This window comes from Onychostruthus taczanowskii, unplaced genomic scaffold (assembly GCF_017590055.1).
Source record: "Onychostruthus taczanowskii isolate IOZ18803 unplaced genomic scaffold, ASM1759005v1 scaffold155, whole genome shotgun sequence".
Classification (NCBI taxonomy): domain Eukaryota; kingdom Metazoa; phylum Chordata; class Aves; order Passeriformes; family Passeridae; genus Onychostruthus; species Onychostruthus taczanowskii.
Window position 1 is genome coordinate 20,840 of NW_024498741.1, and position 20,884 is coordinate 41,723.

General features: G+C 44.3%; 1 protein-coding gene across 1 annotated transcript in view; it reads right to left on the reverse strand.

The window, feature by feature from the left end:
* The window catches only part of FHAD1 (forkhead associated phosphopeptide binding domain 1), a 17,770-nt gene extending 13,214 nt beyond the window's left edge, over positions 1 to 4,556 (reverse strand). The window contains exons 1-5 of the mRNA XM_041399131.1: positions 4,461 to 4,556; positions 4,047 to 4,253; positions 1,782 to 1,941; positions 692 to 783; positions 193 to 417 (exon numbers count right to left, since the gene is read on the reverse strand). Coding sequence (XP_041255065.1) covers positions 193 to 417; positions 692 to 783; positions 1,782 to 1,941; positions 4,047 to 4,253; positions 4,461 to 4,556 — 780 coding nt within the window. The remainder of the gene's footprint in view (positions 1 to 192; positions 418 to 691; positions 784 to 1,781; positions 1,942 to 4,046; positions 4,254 to 4,460) is intronic.
* Between the last annotated feature and the right edge of the window lie 16,328 nt (positions 4,557 to 20,884).

Sequence of the window (20,884 nt, forward strand, 5' to 3'; positions counted from 1 at the left end):
AGGGAGGGAGGGAGGGAGGGAGGAAGGAAGGAAGGAAGGAAGGAAGGAAGGAAGGAAGGAAACCTCTCTCCCTCATTTCCCTTGATTTCAGACACGCAAACCTCTCCTTCCCAAACCTGGGTATTACCCCACAAACACACCTGTACCTGAGAGGTGTTTTCCCGGCTCAGTGACTATGGAAGCCTCCAGTACCTGTTCCCTCAGGGCTTTGATCTCCTCTGTTTGGGCTCCCAGCTCTTGGTTGAAGGTGAGCAGCTTCTGGGTCAGCTCTGCCTCGTTCCTCACTGCTGCCTGGGCCAGTTTCTTTGCCATGGCTGTGATCTCCTCCTGTAGGTCTCTCATCACCACATCCTTCCCCTTTAACTGTGTTTCCAAACCAAAAAGGTGACCCACTTCCTCCTCCAGTAGCTTCTCACCCTGCTGGCAGATTCAGGTTCCATTGGTCACTCTGCAGCCACAGAAGCTCCAGACCCCCTGCCCAGGGCTACCAACTCAAGGCCATCAGCAAGGGACCTGCTGTCCCCGGCTTCCCACATCCTCCAGTCACCCACTGTCCCCATCCACCTGCTTTGGTGGCAGCCCCCACACCCTGCTGGGACTCCTGGTGGGACACAGACACTTGGCAGGATTCACCTGCTTTTCCAAGGACCAGGACAGGGTCCTCACTCCCTCCTTCTCTCCTCAGCATTACCTTCCCCTGCAGGAGGAGATCCACCTTGTGAGGCCCCAGGGGAGGGGCTCTCCCCACACTGCTTCCACCATCACCTGAGAAGCTGGCTGAGACTGGAAGAAAGCAAATTATCAGCATGACAGGTGGCTGCAGGCAGCAAAAATGCTCCCTGCAGCACCCTTTTCCCTTGTCCCAAAACTACTCCAAGGCAGTGGCCACTATTCAGGGCATGAGTTCACTTCACAACCAGCAGAGAAACAACAAAAAAAAAAAGACTGCAAAATACTTATACTGCAAACAGTCTGCACAGAAGAGAAAGTTAATTCACCGCTGGGAACTAAAACAGCCTAAAAGCAGCAGAGACACAGCAGAGAGAGGCTACCCTTATTTTTCAGCACTGACCAGCCCCCCAGAAAGCTGTGCTTTTTTGTCTTCCCCCACTAGGGCATGGAGATCCTTTGGGCTGTTCTGATAAAAAGGAGTTTGTGCCATCCTGGCTGTGTGTATCCCTCCCTTTGCCCTGAGGTTTCCAGTTCAGCACTGGGACTGCATGGTGCTGTCTCACTGCTGACTTTGTGTTGCTTATGACAGCTCAAAAATCCCAACCCCACAGCAGGAAAAGCACAGCACTGTGCACCAGGCCACAACATCCATGGCAAATGTCACATTCTCCAGGCCAAACCCTCACCTCTGCCCTGCTCTATCACATACTTTATTTCCAAAGGTGTATTGGATACAGATCTATTTTAAAGTGCTTTCACTGGAGACAGTCACTTCAAAGGAGGGGGAAAAAACCACTTTACACAAGAGTCAGGAACAGGCACAGGAGTCAGTGGTGCAGATAAAGTCAGTCATGGCCCTTCTGGGTCGTACACCAGGAAAAAGGAAGAGGAAATGTCCCTCTGCAAGTGCAACAGCATTCCCCTTGGGATGGCACAGCTCATTTCTTCCCTGACCCAAACGCCACCCAGGACCACACACAGATTTTGATCAGCTCCAGGGGACAACGACTCGCACCCAGTTGCTCAACACTTGTCACTGCTCTGCTCCAGTTAAGTGGCTCTGTGAGGACACCAGGACACAAATGGCTGGTTTTGGCATCATGGAGTACCTGGCCTCACTGCAGAGGTCCTGCTGGAGGTGTCCAGAGAGGTGGCACTGGCTGTGCTCTTGTCCCGGGCACTCGCAGGTCGCCTTGGTGGCACCAGATGGGGCCCGTGGCCAGGGGCTCTGGGGGCCCCACTGCCCGGGGAGTCGGGGGGCAGCTGCCCCTTCAGCGAGGGCAGGCACAGAGGAGATGCAGGAGTCCAGGGTTTGGGCTCTGCAACCACCTGGAGCTGCCCACTCCACCCCATGCGACGTTTCAAAGGAGGACAGGACATCTGTGGTGGGAAAGTACCAAGTTATCTGCAAGATTTTAGGAAATATTTTAGCCCTGGATTCCTGTGCACTGTGTTGTAGAAAACCCAGGCACAGATCTCAGCAGAAGCACAATTTTAGATTTTTCCCATTTCCATTACGCAAGGATCAGATTTGAATCAGGGCATCCAGATGCTTTGCTGAAACAGAAGAAAATTATTGGGGTTTTCTGCTTTTTGAACTTTTCCCTCTCCATCTGACTGCCCTAATTCTGCACATCATTTGCACCATCAAGCAGCACTCCTTTCACAGCTCTCCTGGCTCACATATGGTCCTATTCCATTTGTTTCTCCCATTCTCCCAGGCAAACCAAAGCCTCTCATTGTGTTCTTGTCTTTGCATCAGCTGAGCCTGTCAGATTGGCAATTAGGACACTGTGTGCTGTTCTCCGAAAGAGCAGAGCTTTCCAGGACAGTGGGGACAAGCCACCACCAAGGTCTCAGTGACAAGAGCTGTATTAAACATCTGCCAGTGGGGTCGGAGCCAGGTGTGGGTCCCTCAAACCCCCACTGTTAACAGAGCCCCAGAGCCCAGTGCAGGCTCCCTGCACCTCCAGCACCTTCCCTTCTCCCAGGGCACATCCCAGCCCTGCTGCTTTGCTCCTGCTGCTGCCCACGGCACTGGCTCCCAGCAGAATGGCACAAAAACCTGACAGAGTTCCTGTCTGGGCAGGCAGGGTGTGATTCCCAGCTGGGTGTGCTTCTCTGCACAGCACCTTCTCTCAGACTCAGAGGAGCGATCCCTCCCCTCGTCAGACGCTTCACAGTGAGGTGGTTCCCTCCCTGCAGACAGCAGGGTCAGGCTTCAAAGCTGCCCCTCCAAAGGGGGATCCCAGGGTGAGGAAAAGGCACCCCATGGACAGGCTCTGCATTGTTGTGCAGACCCAATTCTGTGCTCACTGCCTTTGGGAATTCAACTGCTCACTGCTCCAGCACAATCTAGCTTTACCTAGGCAGCATCTTGGATTCTTCAAGAATCAAAACAATAAAAATATTACTGGGGATTATCCATTCCTCTATGTTTTATTTGAAACCCAGCTTCTCTCTTGTTAAGTGGCTTGGGAAGAAACAGAAAATGCAAAGAGAGGGAAAGGACATTTTCCAGGTCTTCCTTTGCTAATGCATCTCTGACCCGTGCTTTTCCATTTTCCTACCGAACTGCCTGAGTTTCTTCAGCAGAGGGAGCTCCAGCTTTTAATTTCCTCCTCCCCCGTGACAGGAAAGATGCGTGCTAATGTCTTTACAAATAATTTGATGGGTGAAGGTATGGGTGTTCATGTTTTTGAAATGGATCTTAATGTCTCTATTGACTTTGGGCAGGTTTGTTGCAGAGCCCAGACAGCTCGGCTCCTGAGATAGGCAAGGGTCTGCACAAGCCTGAACTCCTGAACTTTGTGGCAAACCAGTAGGTTCAAAGGGGAAATGTGGTAGGTGGTTCGGGAAGGCTGTATCTTCCCAGTACCTCGGCCAGTGGGAAAAGGAAGAGGGCAACATGCGGCCGGGAGTTAGGATAAAAGGAGGCTGTGCCCTCTGAAACCCCGAGAGAGAGAAAACCCCAGGGGCACGTGTCCCAGTGGACTCTCGCCCTTTATTGGGAGAATAATTTATCTGAATAAATTATTAATAAATAATTAAATAAATAAATCTGGGAGATGAATTGGGAGAATTATTTATCTGAATAAAGACGAAGGATTCCTCTGTCTCCTTTTTGGACATAAACCTCTGGCGTTTGTGGATTTTCCTGATGCTCACCTTTGGCACCTTTCCTCAGGATCTCCAGATGAGCTGGGAGCGAGTTCCTGCTTCTGGAGCCCTCCCTGGGCATCAGCACCCACCCACCCACCTTCCCCGGGCACCTTTCCCTGGACATCCCCACCCACCCTTGCCCGGGCATCCTTCCAGGGGCCATGGCATCCACCCTTTCTTGGGCACCTTTCCCTGGGCATCCCCACCCCTACCTGGGCAGCCCCATCCAGCACCAGCTGGAAGGATGCTCCCGCAGTGCCGAAGCTCAGGATGTCCCCCGGCCTCACCCTGACGGCCGCGTTTTGGACCTGGCAGCTGTTGACAAAGGTGCCGTGGGGGGAGTTGAAGTCCTGAAGGATGAAGCTGTTGTCTGAGGCGGAGAATTCCAGGGCTGCATGGCGATCTGCTACCCCTGCAGACTGGGAGCAGGCAGGGGACAGGAAGGGAACGCTGCTGGACGTGGCTCCAGGTTCATTCCTGCTTTGCCAAACCCCTTTCCTGGCCGTCAGTCCCAGCACAAACTGGTACCTCCACACTTTGCACGGAGGGCTCCAGCACATCCCCTGCCCTTCCCTCCATCCCCCTCCCGTTTTAGGATGCTCAGCTCTCAGCTGCCTCGGCCCTACCTGCAGGACGATGTCGGCCCCTCTGTGGCTCCCGATGGTCGTGGTGTAGGATTTCAGCTGGAAACACCCCTCCGAGCTCTTCAAGAAAGCTCGCATTGTTGGCAAGGCTTGCACCAAACAAATAAACCCTCAGTCAGCAATTTCCCCCCCAACACACAACCTGAGCCACGAGTGGCTCTACCACCTCAAACACTAGATATTGTACAAAACGGCCCCAAAAGCGGCCGTGTCCCAGCTGGCAGTGTGGCTGCAGTAGCCTTGGAAACCTCGACCACGCCGGAGCCTGCTGCTGCCTGCCTGGGTGAGTTTTTCCTCTTCGATTTGTTTAGGGTTTTTTTTTCCTTCTTTTTCCAAGCAACTGTCCCGGCAGCACAACACAGCTCTGCGCCGGCGTGGCCACAGCGATCCCATCAGCTGGGGACACATGTGGGAATGTGCACACCAAACCCCTCAGGGGCCCTGCCACCTGCTAGGACTTTTTGCCTTTATTTTACTTATTTTTTTATTTCATGTCATGCTAACACACACACACACACACACACACACAGAAACAGGTCTTGCAACCTCAGGGAAGGGGATAAACATTGCTGTCAGGTGGATTCTGTCACCCATCAGCACTTTGCCATCAATATTCCTTGGTCCCAGGCTGCCACACCCCCTTTTTCAACAGAATAGAAAGGAAAAAAACCCACTTGCCACCAACATCTCCCAGTTTGTCCTCATCAGTCCTGCAAGATTTCATCATGCTCCTTTCTGAGGTAGAAGAAGCACATTTGGCAAATTAGAGCTCCTCTGAAAACTTCTACCAGTTTGAAGACATTCCCTTTTGTCCTGTCACTCTGTGCTCTTGTATTAATCTGTATTGAAACTGATGTCAAATTTTACTCTCAAATGACTGATATAAATAACAAATATAGTCATTAGCTTTCGATTTATGTGTTAACTTTTGCTTTGCAAGGTATAATTGATCACAAAAATCCTGATAGAGTACAATTTGAAATTACTGCTTTTGATACAGTATAATCTGTCAGTTTATGCATATACCATATACCATATAGATTTTATAAATAGTAGTGTAATATATCCTATCTTAGACTGTAGTATAGTAGAGACTGTGAAATGCTAAAATGCTTTTTCATGTAACTAACTCAGAAAATGGTGTGAAATAATTGTGGGTGATTTCACACATTATCTCATTTATCTTATCTTATCTTATCTTATCTTATCTTATCTTATCTTAATCATCGCATCGACAAGATAATGGAAACAAAAAACAGAGTACCAAAAGAAAAAAGAAGAATTTATTGGTCCCTCATTATCAGGGAGTAAAAATACAAAAGGATGGAACCACAAGAAGAAATAAAATATATTGGTTTAATCTACAAGATGGCATGAAGACAAGTCAAAGATTAAAACAAGCAAAAGAACATGAAAACTCAAAGGAATGTTTGAATATGTATAAACTCTTATGAATATGCTTGTACCCCTGTAATGTAACAGCATATAGAGAACACGTTGCTAAGTTAACTATGTGCTTTTGGCAAATAGCCAAGCACCCCAGCACTGCATTTTATCCCTTTTATCCCTTAATAAACTTCTATAAAATTTTAAAATAGTGAGCTGTCACATGACTAAGCTGCACAGAACTGTATCTGAGGAAGTGTAACTGAAAATAAGTAATGCTATGATATTGTAATAAAGATTTTTCTTTTTCTTCCTTCTTTCTTTGCTGTGATTTACTATTTTTTGTTTGTGTTGACTTTGTCTGGGTCTCACCCTCTCTCTCTTTTGCTCACTCCCCTGCCTCTTATCTCTCTCCCTCTCTCTTGGCCATCTTTGTCCTGCTCCCTCTCCACCTCTCTCTCTCTTTTCTTCTCTTTCCTCTTTGCTTTGCCCCTTGTAGTCTCTCTTTTGTCTCTTCTTACTTTCTTGTCTCTCTGCTTGTTTTCTCTCTTCCCTCCATCTCAGATACTCTGTCCTGTACCTTTTCCAAATGATAAACCCACACACACAGAAGTAGAGGCTTGCCACCAGCTGCAGTTGTGTAGTGCACCTGGACAGCATCTGAGCATCAGATGGCAGTCAGAGGTTCAGCAAATCCTAGCATTATAGGTACATATTATAATATTGACTTTTTGTAAATATTAAAATGGATTTTATATGGGTAGTGTTAAAGTAACTTTGTTATAAAGATATAGTTTTTTATTTCAGGTATTAATTAAGCTTAGACATAGTAGTGAAATAGCTGATATAAGTATGCTTGTGATCCTGCTTGGATGGGATAACACCCAATGAACACAGGATGAGGACACCTGTACAGATCTGCCAACTGTCGGCACTCACAGTCTGAAGGCAGTGTGGACCAAGGCCCAAAAACTGGAGGTGATAAAAAAGGACTAAAACCACAACCAAGGAATACCCATGCTCTAAAAAGGTGGCTCCAAGGAGGAGATATGCTGAACAATTCTTAGATCATGTAAACTAGTTTGGGAAAAAGTTTATTATACATAAGGGTCTATGAATATGCAACAGGCTGACGTAAGGAAAAAGGTATTTAAGGGGTATCCCCGAAGAGAACAGTGTGCTCTTGGGCCATAATCCTTGCTTTACTATCTTTGTCTCCTATTGTCCTTTATTAAACTTTTTAAATTTTCACAGGAGAGTAAACAGGAATTTTCACAGGAATGTTTTTCACACTAGAATCCCTGAATCCCGGGGTTGGAAGGGACCTGAACTATGACCTACTTCCAGCCCCTCCCTCCTGCCACGGGCAAGGACAGCTTCCACTGGACCATGTTGCTCAAAGCCCCATCTAACCTTGCCTTGAACATTTCCAGGGTTTCTCCTCTCACAGCTTCCTTGGGCAGTCTGTGCCAGTGCCTCACCACTACCACAGTAAAGGATTTCTTCCCAGTATCTAATGGAAACCAATCATCTTCTATCCTAAAGCTGTTATGTTTGCCCAATTATCCAATCACAAATAAAAGGCCAAACAAAATTAAATATAACAATAATTTTAATAAAATTTAAATGAAATAGTTACATTCAATAAATGGGCAGTATAATTTGGTTATAATAAAATATAGTCTGGTTCAGGTAATGACATATAAGCAAAATTACCGCGGGGTACGGAGCGCGAGGGCCTTGGGACCCCTGCCACCTCACGTACAAGCTTGCCAAGCCCAAAATTCCCCCCTTTATACTGTCTATTATCAGCATCCCCTCCTATTTTCAATTCATCACACTGGTGTCTCCACCTTCATCTTCATCTTCACTGCGCATGCGCCACCAGCTTTTAGGGGGTCGCCCCACTCTTTGGGGGTCGTCCAGATGAAGGCCGCTCCTCTTCATCAGGTGTCCTTTATTTCACCTTTGGGTTACACATGCGCACCAAGCTAATATCGTATATGCCAAAACCAAAATTATATAAGCCAATATAATAAATCTTGTAAATTAACATATTTCTGATTTCCACCCAAGTTTTCTTTCTTTCAGTTAATTTTAGCAAACTTTATCTGACTCCTTTTCCTGCCTTGAACATCTGCAGAAGATAAAGGGGGGGTGGACCCTTCCCCTCCGCTTTCCTAGCTTTTTACCTTTTTAACCATTTTGTTATTTCCAAATATTGATTACTATATTCATATTGATTACTGTTTCAATTTTATCAGCACGAATCACACCTATTTATCACAAAGCCATTTCCATTGTTTTATCACTACCTGCCCTTGTTGGAAGCCCTTCTCCAACTCTCTCACAGCCCCATGGGGCACTGGAAGGCCACAACAAGAAGTCCTGGAGCCTTCCCTTCTCCAGGCTACACAGTCCCAACTCTCTGGTCCTGCTTCTACAGCAGAGGTGTTCTCTCTCAAATCATTTGTTGTCCTTTCCTTCCCCTCACGTTGTTCTCCCGGTGACAAGAGCAGCCAAGTAGCAGTACTAAATTTTGATAGTTTTTGATGCCTCTCGACATTAAATTATGAATTTAAGATTTAAAATGTGTTCCATTTATAGAACTCCAAAAAGGCTTCTGTCTTCAGACAAGCAACAGTAACATTTCTAAAAAATGACATCAAGACAAATAAGAACAGTTGTTAATTAGAAGGTAGGATAAGTAGGGAGAAGATTTAAATTGACAGTAAATGCATTATTATGTCTAAAATTAGAGATTATCTGCATATTTAAAGCCTTTGAATTTGCTTTTCTGTTATTAATTAAAAAAAATAATTATTTTTTTGATCCTGGAGATCTTTCTCCCAGGCACGTGATGCATAGGAAAAAGAGGCCAAAGAAGCAAAAGAATGTGCTAACATTGCAGATGTGGACAAACAACTTGCTCTTCAGAAGAAGGAGGAAGTGGAAAATAAATTAAAAAACCTGCAGGTGCAATTAGCTGCTTGACTATTTACTACCTTGTGTGAAAAACTATGGAGAAATTAAACAGATATCTTTGTCAAAGCTATGTTCCTTACAAAATTGGCTGCACTTAGAAACAAGATGAGGTGAATTTCCTCTGCATAACAGAGTTAAATGGCAGTTCAGTAGTTTAATATTCATACTAAATTTAATTTCAAACAGCAACAAGTCTTTATTTTCTGACACAGCGGATGCTATCAGAACAAACTGCAGGTGCTTCACAAGAATTCTTGGGGTGATTAAAAAAAAAGATTTAAAGCCAGCTTCTCCCTCCAACATTGTGATCAGTTCCTAAGTAAATACAAATAGCTGCCCTAAATAAATGAGAATGGTTCCATGCTTTTCACTTGTTTAGAAGGTGGGTGGTGAGGTTCTCTGCCAGGGTTTGATGTCAGAGAGGCCAATACAGACTTGGACCATGGAATTATGGACATTAAAGGGACTTCTGGAGATCCTCCAGTCCAGCCCTCGTTCAAACCTGAGTAGATTGGTCAGGGCCTTTCCCAGTGATGTTTTGAGTCTCTCCAGTGATCAACAGTCCACCACACTAAGGACAACCTCTTCCAGTGTTTGACCACCCTCCTGTAGGAAAAGCTTTTTCTTATGTCTGTAAGCAATTTTTCTATTTTAATTTGTGCCTGATGCCTCTTCTCTCACTGGCTACCTCCCAGAACAGTCTGACCATCTAATGTTTTACTCCCTCCAAGCAAGTATTTATGCACACTGGTTAATTAAGATGCCACCTCTCAGCCCTTCAGCCTCTTGCATGTCAGATACTCCAGTCCCTTCATCACCTTGGTGGCATTTTTCTGTATCTCGCCTTCTCTCAAATCCTGTCTCAGTTTATCCAAAATTCAGAATGTGCTTTCACTGCAGGACTGAAGTAATTTCTCAGGACTCTCAAGGCTGGGAATGTGAAGTGCCACTGGGAGCACATCAAGGAAGGTGAAAATATCCATCCACTGCTACAGGCACCACACTTCAGGCTCTGATGGGCACAGCTTGGTGTCACATTGCTGTCCTCCCTGTGATCTCAAAGAGCAGTGATGCAACATATGACACCACTTCTTGCTGGTGTGTTTTGATGCTTTTGTCCAGACAAAAAACTCAAACCAAAACAAAAAACAACAACAATAAAAAACCCCAACCAAACATACATCACCCCCCAAAAAAACACCCCAAACCAACCAACCAACCAACCAACCAACCAACCAACCAACCAGCCAACCAACCAACCAACCAACCAACCAAAAAAACCAAACAATCCCCCCCACCCAAAACCCACAAACACACACACACACTCCCACACACCCCACAAAACTTCCTTCACTCCTAGGACAGTCTGCCATTCCCCAGTACCCACCTGAGTCCAGCAGTGGTGATTCTGTCTCAGTGCCCCTCCTGCCCAATGCCATCTGTGCCAGCATGAACTGCAGCCTTGGGAAAAAAAACCGAGCTCGCTTTAGAATTTAAAATATGATTTAGATGTTTCTAGGTCCCCATATAGAAAGTGGATGTGTTAAATAAAATACAATTATATTTGCATTTTCAAACACACTTGTCTGTCCTAAAAGAAGACATCTTTTGGTATCAATATATTTTTTTGCACCTGTGCAGTCTATGATAAAGACTGATGTTTGAAACTTGACAGCATTGTGGTCTAAAGCAAACTTTTTTACATACAGGTTGGGTTGTTTTTTTGGGTTTTTTTGGTGTCGTTTTTGTTGTTGTTTTGTTGGGTTTTTTGTTTGTTTTTTTTCGGTTGTTTTTTTTTTTTTTTGTTTACTTCATTTGTTCGCTTTTTTTTTTTAACAGTGACCATATGAAAGAATAATGTGTAATTATAGTTTGAAAGTGTTATCTTTTTAAAAAAACAAACAATTACTTTGAACACTGGTTTACTGTATTCATCTACTTCCATTCTGCAACCATTGTGCTCACAAAAACAATTAGAAATATTGCAGTGAAAATTTTTGCTTCAGTATATGACAAGAAACCCATTAGGCCCCATTGTGCTGACCACATGCAGCTATGTGGCGTTTTTTACCCTGAAATGGAAGCATGGTTTGTGTTGCCTTGTCACAGTACAGTTCTTTATGTGCATTGTGGTGCATTTACCTATGGCCTAGGGCTGGTTTTGTGTTTGGGTTTTTTTTCTTTTTGTTTTGTTTTGTTTTGTTTTGTTTTTCTTCTATAAGAAAGCCATTTTTCTAATCTCTCAACACCAAAAAAAAAAAAAAAAGGAGCACTTACAGTGCAGATCATGGCATTGACCCTCAGAGTTTTTATGTGCTGCATTTTTAGAGACAATGAACTAATATGCGTTATCTGTTGCTTTTTGAAGTTGTAGGATGTTTTGTTTTATAACAATGAGACTGAAAATAGTGATGTGTGTGCTGAAAACTTTGCAGGTGTTCCCTCTAAGTTTCTTGGGTGCTGAATTACAGACACATTTCAAAACTATCAAAAAACCATTCTGTGGAAACACACATACCAAAGATATGTAAGATATGTGTGAAACTCTCAGCCTTGCAATAAATACAGACAAATTCTTCTGTAATCACTTGAAACACACGTTAGCATACAGAGCAGTCATATGAAAATAATACAGCTGTTCTTCACAAAATCCTTTTTCTGAGGAATTATAAGCAAAGTTTTTTTATATTTTACTGAAGCTGGTTAACTGCTGGTACAAATAAAAATGTACTTTTACATGAGTACTTCAAAAGAATGAAATACAGGCAGTTGAGCAGAGAGAACTGTTTGGAAGAGGTCAGAAGTGAAACCAGACTTTTGCAAGTATTTGTTCTTATCCCATAAATATTCTCTAGAAACTGGACAAATGAAAATTGTATTTTAGCACCAGTGCCCAAGAGCAAACAAAATAGATTTTCAATAGATTTTGGTATTTGAAAATGTTCTGTGTTATCTATATGCAAGGACATAATTTTTAATGAGAATGCTATTAGGTTGTCACAATTATTTCAGCCTGAGGAAAAACTGATTGAGGTTGTGATTTTTCAGGGGTTTTAGAGTCAGGAGCTGCAATTTAACCAGGAGCAGGCTAACCACTGATAGATCCCAAGCTGCATGTTATAGATTTCTTATTGGTCTTCTTTGAATAGCAGATTAGGAGACACACTTGGTTTGTTTTATGCTGCCATTTAGAGAATCCTAATATTAAATACAGTATTAAATACTACTAGTGTTAATACATAGTATTAAAGACTAGGTATTTAATACTAATATGAAATTTTATTTATATTAAATACTAATTAAATATGGTAATATTTAATATTCATGTAAATTTATTTAATATTTATAATGTAAGAGTTATCCACATATTTATTATAATATTTACAATAATATTACAAATACTTAATATTAAATATTTAATAACAATACTAATTAAACAAGTAATACTAATTTAACACTAATATTACTAAATACCTAGTATTAAATACTACTGTCACACTATGCTTGTGTAGATGTAGACATCATCAGGTCCTAAATAAATATGGAATTTCTGCTCATATTAATTTATGCATTAAAAAGGGTAAAGTTTCCCATTTTTGTACATGAAGTACTACTAATTTATATACTAATTGATTTCAAAATAAGAATATGTCTATTATATACAATATTTTAGAGTACAAATTATCATTATAATTAGATAGGGTTTGGATATATAAACATAACTTTTATATATATATATATATATATAAATTAAATAATAAAAGGCTTGAAAATGTAAGAGATAATCTATATGAAGGAAATAAAAATAGTGTGTGCTTACCACTCTGTCCTGCTCACTGCCCCTCATGTTCTCATTCAGGCTCAGGGTCCTCTTCCCTGACACCCTTTCCCTGTTGCTCTGTCCTTTTAGCTGTCTGTCCTTTTAACCTGTCCTCCATGCCTCTTTCATGATCCCTCTTTTTTATTCTCTGCTGCCCTGTCCTGCTCTCTGACCATTTTATCTTACTGTAGCTTTCTGTCCTGTTCCCTGCCCTTATTATTTTTTAATCCCTGTATGTTGTGCTGCCCATTCATTTTATTTTCTGCATTTCCATGCTAGCACCGTGTCCTCATTTTCCTTTCCGTGGCCTGCTCCCCTCCCTCTTTCTGCCTGTCCTGCTCCCTCCTGTTCTTCCAGGCACAATTCCCCAGCTGGGGCAGGAGGTGCTGCCTTCACCCGAGGTGGTTTGCTGGTGGATTGGCTGCACTGGGCTAATGCTTGGACTTGGATCATCTCAGAGATCTTCCCCAACCTAAATGGTTCTGTGCATTTTTATCTCTCTCCTACTCCCCTCACTTCCCCTCCCCTGCTGTTCCTGTCTCCTTTTTCTTGTCCCTGTCTTTTCTGCCTTTCTCTCTCCCATTCCCAGACTTGTGCTTTCTCGCTGCACCGTCTCACTGGCCTTCCTTCCTTCCTTCCTTCCTTCCTTCCTTCCTTCCTTCCTTCCTTCCTTCCTTCCTTCCTTGCCTTCCGCCACTTCCTTTCTTCCTTCTCCTTCTCCTTCTCCTTCTCCTCCTCTCTCTCTTCTCCGGTGTCCCGGGGCAGTGGCAGTGTCCCCAGGTGACAGAGCAGCCTTGTGCAGGAATTTCTCCCGTGACAGAATGAATCCCTGCTGTCCGCCTTTCCCAGCGGGGATGGGTGACCCCCGGCCCTGCTCCTGCTGGGTCCCGGTGACAGCTCTGGTGTTGCCCTCACAGTTCAGACAGGTTTTTATTGTGAAAAACGCCAATCATTTGTTTTTTTAAATTTTAAAATTTTAATAGTAGTAATATAATCAGAATAATAAAGTTTGAACAATTGAAATTAGGACAATATGAGACAATAAAAACAAAGAGATACGGAAGTCCGGGTACCTTTTTCTGGGCAACACGAGCCCGAAAAAGGACCCTGGTTAACAGAGGATTAACCCTTAAAAACAATCGCCTGTTGCATATTCATACATCTCATACATGATGCATAGATTCCATTCAAACACAGGATTCTGTCTGGTCACTGTCACCTTCTTCCTTTTAATCCTCGTGCAGTCTTCCTGTCTGAGCGAGGTGGGAAGAAGTTCGTTTTCTGCTGATAAGGGAGCAATAAATTTCCTTTCTCTGAAAGATTTAGGTGTCCTGTGGCATTTATCCGGTGCAAGTCCTTTCTTAACCAAATATCTTACATAGCATATTTTCTATTTTAACATTATGTTATAACCTAAAACAGTATTTAATAGTTAATTTAATACTTAAGAAAATTAATACAGCAAAACTTTCTAACATAACACATACAATATTCATTTTAATACTTGCGAAAAGCCAATCATAAAATACACATTTTTCACATTATGTCTCTGGGTCACACCATTGGTTTTGTCTGTGTGCAGTGTGTTCGTCTGTGAGTTTGTCTCAAACCGTGTGCAAAAAATACTAATACATTTCTTATCTCTTTATATACAATCAGAAAAAACCCCCAGTTTTCCAAGTACAACCCTGCATCTACTGTTTCATATGAAGGCCCTTAGAACATAAGGAATTCTAATTATGGATATAGGTAAGGTTTGAAAATACAAATATAACCTTTGTATTTATAAATTAAACAACAAAGGGCCTGAAAAGAGAGAGAAGATGATCTCCAGGAAGGCAACAGAAGCAGCTCTGTGTGCTCCGAAGTTTTTTGTGCATCACCAAGTCCCGGATCTCGGCTGGGCCTCGAGCGCCGCTGCCGCCTGCGCCGGGCGAGGAGCACTGCGCATGCGCGGCGCGTTCGATGGCTCGGGACCGCCACCTGCAGGCCAAAGGCGGTATTGCCGCGAGGCAGGCGCGCATGCGTACTGCCTCAAACGGCTCTCTGGCCCCACCCGTAGATCAAAAGCGGTACTGCAACTCCGACACGCGCGCACGCGCAGTGACTCGTCGGGCCGCCGCCGTGGCGCTTTCCATGCCTGCTGCCGCCTCCCGCTGGCCCTGGCGCCCGCGCGGTGCCCGGGAACAGCGCGGGAGCACCAGGCGCGGGTACCGGCTGTGGTGGCAGTGTCCGGCGAGGACTTCAGGGAGCCCACGGAGCAGCAGCCCGGTTGCCAGGTGGCATTGGGCTACGGCTGCAAGAAGTCACGTGACAAGTCACGCAAGATGGTGGCGTTGCGGAACCTGGCGTCATTCCACTCTCAAGATGGCGACCGCGAGAGGACTCACGTGTCACAGCACTCAAGATGGCGGACGAGGAAGAAACTCGCGGCGCCTCACTCAAGATGGTGACAGTGCACAGGAAATGGCGCCACACCACTCTCAGGATGGCGGCCTGGGCGCGCGAACCAGGCCGTTCTTCCCAAGATGGCGGTAGGCTAGGCTTGCTCGTTGGGAAGGAGAAATAACGGCGGTAGAACCTGTCTCCTCTACAGGGAACCTCACTCCTCAGAAAGGAGCCTCTCTCCTCAGAAAGGAGTGTCTCTCCTCAGAAAGGCATCTTTCCCCCTGAAGCCAGCCCCGATCCCACCTTGGAGCCGGATCTCGCAGCCATGCTTCTCGGCCTGGGGACGAGGGCAGTGGCCCAGCTGGGGCGGGCAGTGGCAGGCGGTGACAGGCGGTGACAGGCGGTGGTGGGGCCGCAGCCCTGCTGCTCGACTGTGCGGCCTGCAGGCCAAAGGCTAACGGGGATTTATCCTGGTCGCAGCAATCCATTTCTAACGGGAGCCCTTGGAACAGAACGAGATATGTGAGAAATGAGGGTGCTGCAGACGAGGGGAATGGAGAGTGATGCTGAGGCAACGAGATAATGCTTGAGCTATGCAAAAAGCTGTAGCTATGCAGAAAGAAGTTACTTTGTAACAGGTGTGAAAAACATGTGTTCACTCTCCTGTGAAAATTTAAACAATTTTATAAAGGATGATAGGAGACAAAGACAGTAAAAACAAAGAGTACAGCCAGGTGCGTCTTGTCACTCAGCTAAGAGCACACCTTCACCTTCGAGGATACCCCTTAAACACCTTTTCCATTACATCAGTCTGTTGCATATTCATAGATGCATATCCATAAACTAGTTTACAGATTCCAGAAACTATTTTACACGGCCCCTCCTCGGGTCTGCCTTTTTAGAGCATGCCTGTTTCTTGGCTGTGGTTTTCGCTCTGTCTCCTTATAATTTCCTTATCATAAGTTTGGGCCTTGGTCCATATTTTCTTCAGACAGCAGATGCTTATAGTTGGCATATCAATAGCAGGGTTCTCATTACATGTTCGCTGGATGTTATCCTGACCAAACAGTTTCCTCCTAACTAGATCACCTACCATCTAAGTTTTTGTTAATAACAGAAATAAAAGCAAAGTTTTTTTTTAACATTATACATATAACATTCATTCTAGTATTTGCAAAAAGCCAACAATATAATATGTATTTATAACAATGGGTTTGAGAATGAAGCACTTTTTGGAAATCAGCAAATTTAGCAGAACAAGCTAACTACAAAAAACTAACCACTGGCTACCTGAGCAGAAAATCTTATAGATTATGTGCAGAAACAGAGGTGAAAAGTTCAAGCCCGAGGAAGACTTCTGAGCCTTCATCAAAAACGACCACAGGAGGCTGATGACCATCTTGTGCAGAAACTTCTCATGTGCTGCAAGGGCTTACATTATCCTGTGATCAGAAAATATGTTACATTATGAAGGTTAGGAAAAGTATAATGTGCACATAAGTAAAAAAGTATAAAAGCTAGTGCTGTGCAAAGAACGGATGAGTGAGTTTGTGGTGTTGCCACCCCCCTCACTCCCAGTGTCCAATAAACAAATACCTGCTCTCTAGGCCTCCTATGGAGTCCTGTGTTCTTGCTGGATTTTGGGCATCAAGGGCCCAAAGCGAATGTTGCCTGGCGAGTCTCCTGATGTGCCTGGTCCAATGCTGTGCTGTCTTCCAGTGACCTTGTGAAAAATGCCAATCACTTGTTTTAAAATTTTAAAAGTTTAATAGTAATAAAATGGTTATAAAAATAGTAATAAAAATCAGAGCAATGAGAATTTGGACAGAGTTAGGACAAGAGAGGACAATGAAAAGCAAAGAAATACCTACATCTGGATGCTCTCCTAGGGCAATTAAGCCCCGAAAACACACCCACTAACAAAGGATTAACCCTTAAAAGCAATAGCCTGTTGCATATTCATATATCTCATACATGATGCATAAATTCTTTTCAAACAAAGGGTTTTCTCTGGTTATTGTCAACTTCTCCCCTTTAATCCTGTTGTCTCCTCAAAGGCGGGAAGGTGGCAATAATTCTTCTCTTGGGAATTTTGGTGTCTTGTTGCTGTTATCTGTGTGAAGAATTTCTTGATTATCTCATCCCTTTCTTGGGCTAGTTAAAAAGTATCTTACATTGCATAGTTTCCTATTTTAACATTATGTTATAACCCAAGACTACTTTAAAAAAGATTAATACAGTATAACTTTCTAACATAACACATATAATATTCATTTTAATATTTTTGAAAAGCCAGTCATATAATGTGCATTTTTCACAACCTCGTTCTGATTTAAACTGTCTTGGAATGTGCTGGAAATACAGCCTGGGCTATAAAAGGCATGTGGGAAACTGTGTGTTCCCAAGGTACTGCTTTCGGGGTGTGGAGCTTCTGAGTGACACAAATCGTTCAGACTGCCACAGAGACCTGCTGGGCTGTGTCTCTGGGACAGGAGTGTCAGACAAATGGCATCGTCTGAGCCTCCTTAATAGTTGCTTTCCTTGGGGCTGCCAAGATCAGGATGAAGTGGTGTTCATGCCCCATTTGCCCCACAAGAGTGGTGTGACTGGGTGTGTTTTTCCTGCTTTATGTGCTCTCTTAATGATGCCCTGAGGTGCTCTGGCTCATGGCAGTATAATCTATATGTGTTATAGATACATATTGTATATTGGCTTTTTGCAAATATTAAAATGGTTTTTATAGGTGTGGTGTTAAAATAACTTTGCTATAAAGATATAGTTTGTATTTCTGTTGTTAATTAAGCTTAGACATAGTAGTGAAGTAGCTATGTGTTAAAATGCCTGCTTGGATGGGATAACATCCAATGAACACAGGATGAGGACACCTGTACAGATCTGCCAACTATCAACACTCACCATCTGAAGAAAGTGTGGACCAAGGCCTGAACTGGAAGTGATAAGGAGAAGGAGCCAAAACCACAGCCAAGGAACAGGTATGCTCTAAAAAGGCAGATCCAAGGAGGGGCCATGTAAAATAGTTCCTGGAAAATGTAAACTAGTTTATGGATATGCATAAGGTGTATGAATATGCAACAGGCTGATTAATGGAAAAGGTGTTTAAGGGGTATCCCTGAAGGTAACAGTGTGGTCTTGGCTGAGTGCCAAGGTGCACCTGGCCATAATAATCTTTGCTTTATGGTCCTTGTCTCCTATTGTCCTTTATTAAAATTTTAAAATTTTCACAGGAGATTGAACATGTTTTCCATAATGTGTAACTGCTTCTCGTGCATGTCTGTATGGCTGGGTCAGTCCCTGAATGGCCCATGGAATCCCTGAGGTTGGAAAAGCCCTTTGAGACCATCATGTCCAGCTGCTGCCCCAGCACAGGCAAGGCCACCCCTGGCCCATGTCCCCAAGTGCCGCCTCAGGAACCACCTGCTGAGTGACACGGATTGGTGTGGGGTCTGCAGGCACTGGCAGTGTCATTGCTGGCTGGCACTGGGGCTGGGGGGTCCCAGAGGGGCTCCCAAATCCCTCCCACAGTGTGGCTGGTGTGCAGGGGGAGCAGCCCAAAGCCAGGCTTGAGACAATTACCCTGCAGTTCAGGGGACATATGCCTGAAGCACCTTTAACTCCAGTGTGTACCTTTTTGTAGGTGCAGATTTTTATGCACTTGGAAGCAGATTTTGGGAGCTGCTGTGGGCCTCACCACCCTCATAGGGAGGAATTTCCTCCCAATATCCCATCTGAATTTACATTCCTTCAGCTTAAGACATTCCCCCTTGTCCAAAGTGCCATGGCCTGCTGCTCTGCAGTATTTGCTTTTTATGTTATTATATTGCCTTTATCTATTGTTCAGTATAAGGGACACTTTAGGAAGAAATCCTCCCCATCCTCTTGTCCTCTTGCCTTCAGATGTTCCCATCGTAATGAATTCAGCTTTGATTTAATTCCTTAAGCCAGTTTTAGCATGAGGTAATTTTAGTTAGAGCAGAGGTGCCTTCAAGGAACTTCAAAATAATAAAACAGGAGTGGAAAGGAGTGTCCAAATGTGGCAGGTGGCTCTGCTCTCCTGGCATCCAACTGAATCCCTCCTTCCTCCCGGACAGGCCTGACTGCTGAGGACAACCTGTGTGAGATGTGTGCCAATGCTGCCTGCACCATCTGCTTCTGAGAAGGTGGAAAAACCCACACAAGACATGTCCAGCTGGGTAGTTTGTGCATTTCTATAGCAGGATCATGTACTTTAACCCATCAGTTTTTCTGGACTCCATCTCCCACTGCAGCCAAACTGCAGCTGCCAGCTCATGAGGACATCCCTGCAGTCAGGTGCCACCAGCAGAGCAGATCTGCCAGGAAGGAGGCTGTGACTCTGAGAGGTTCCAGTGCTGCAGGAGTTGGGTGACACTCGAATGGAAATGCCTTCGGTTTCATTTCCCACTATTTTGCCTGGGTTTGAACACACTGGGTGAAACTCAGCATCCCCTGTAGTCTTTTAGTAGGTAATTTATTATCTAATATTTAATATCTAATACTTAATAGCTAATATTTAATGTCTAATATTTAAGATTTAATATTTAATATCCATCTGTGATTTGGCCTCCCCTACACACAACAGCAGCACCGGGTTATCCCCTTTCTCAGCCCTCATTCCCAGTGTGTTGGATCCCTTTTCCTTCCACCTGTCTCTGAGTTTGTAGCAGAACTGCAACTCAAGTAACTCAAGATGAATTCCTGGTGTTTAGGAACACTTTGACAGCAAGAAACCAACCTGTTCCGTGTACTGAGTAGGGAATGGGTGTAGAGGAGCAAAGGAAATCTTCCCTGGTTGTGTATTGAGATTCTTTAAATTCCCTTTAGGAGGAAGGAACTCCAAACTGCAGTGCTGGAATCACGTTGAAATGAAAGCATTGTCTGTTGTTTTATTTATTGGTGGCAAGAATGTGAAGAAAGGATCTGCACATGTTTATATGCTGTATAGGAAATAAAAGCTAGGGATAATTTGGATTTTTAAAAAATGTTATTGCTGGATTTTGTGGTAGATTTGGTTTTAGGATACTCTTCTTGCTTACTTGCTTTTTGCTCATATAAGGTGTTTAATTTCTGAGGCTTCCCTGAATAAAAGATATCACTTAATAGTATTCTGAACTTAAACCAGTTTGTGGTCACAGAATCTCAGAATCCCTGAGGCTTGAAAAGCCCCCCAGGAACATCAAGTCCACCCTGTGTCTGATTCTCACCTTGTTCCCAGCCCAGAGCACTGAGTGCCATGTCCGGATGTTCCTTGGACACCTCCAGGGATGGGGATTCCAAACCTCCCTGGGCAGCCCCTGTCAAGGCCTGAGCACCCTTTCCAAGCAGAAATTCCTGCTGATGTCCACCCTGAGCCTCCCCTGGCCCAGCCTGAGGCCGTTCCCTCTCCTCCTGTCCCTGTTCCCTGGGAGCAGAGCCTGACCCCCCCCCCCGGCTGTCCCCTCCTGTCAGGAGCTGTGCAGGGTCAGAAGGTCCCTCCTGAGCCTCCTTTCCTCCAGGCTGAGCCTCTTTTCCAGACCCCTGTAAGGAACACAAGTCTGTATCAGAGATTTTAATTTTTGTCCTCCTACTTGTAACTCTTGAATTATTATCTCCATCTGGTGCCCTCAACTCGGCAACCAAGTTCAACAAGGCTGCCAGTGCTCCAAAGCTGCACCCTTATCCCAGGAACCTGGTGCCTAAATCCAGAACTGATGTTAGAAAAGTAATGTTAAATGTGTAAACCCATATTTCACTTGACAGGACAGCTCTGAGCGTGTAGAAGGGGAATCCTGACATCAGTCTGTTGACTACT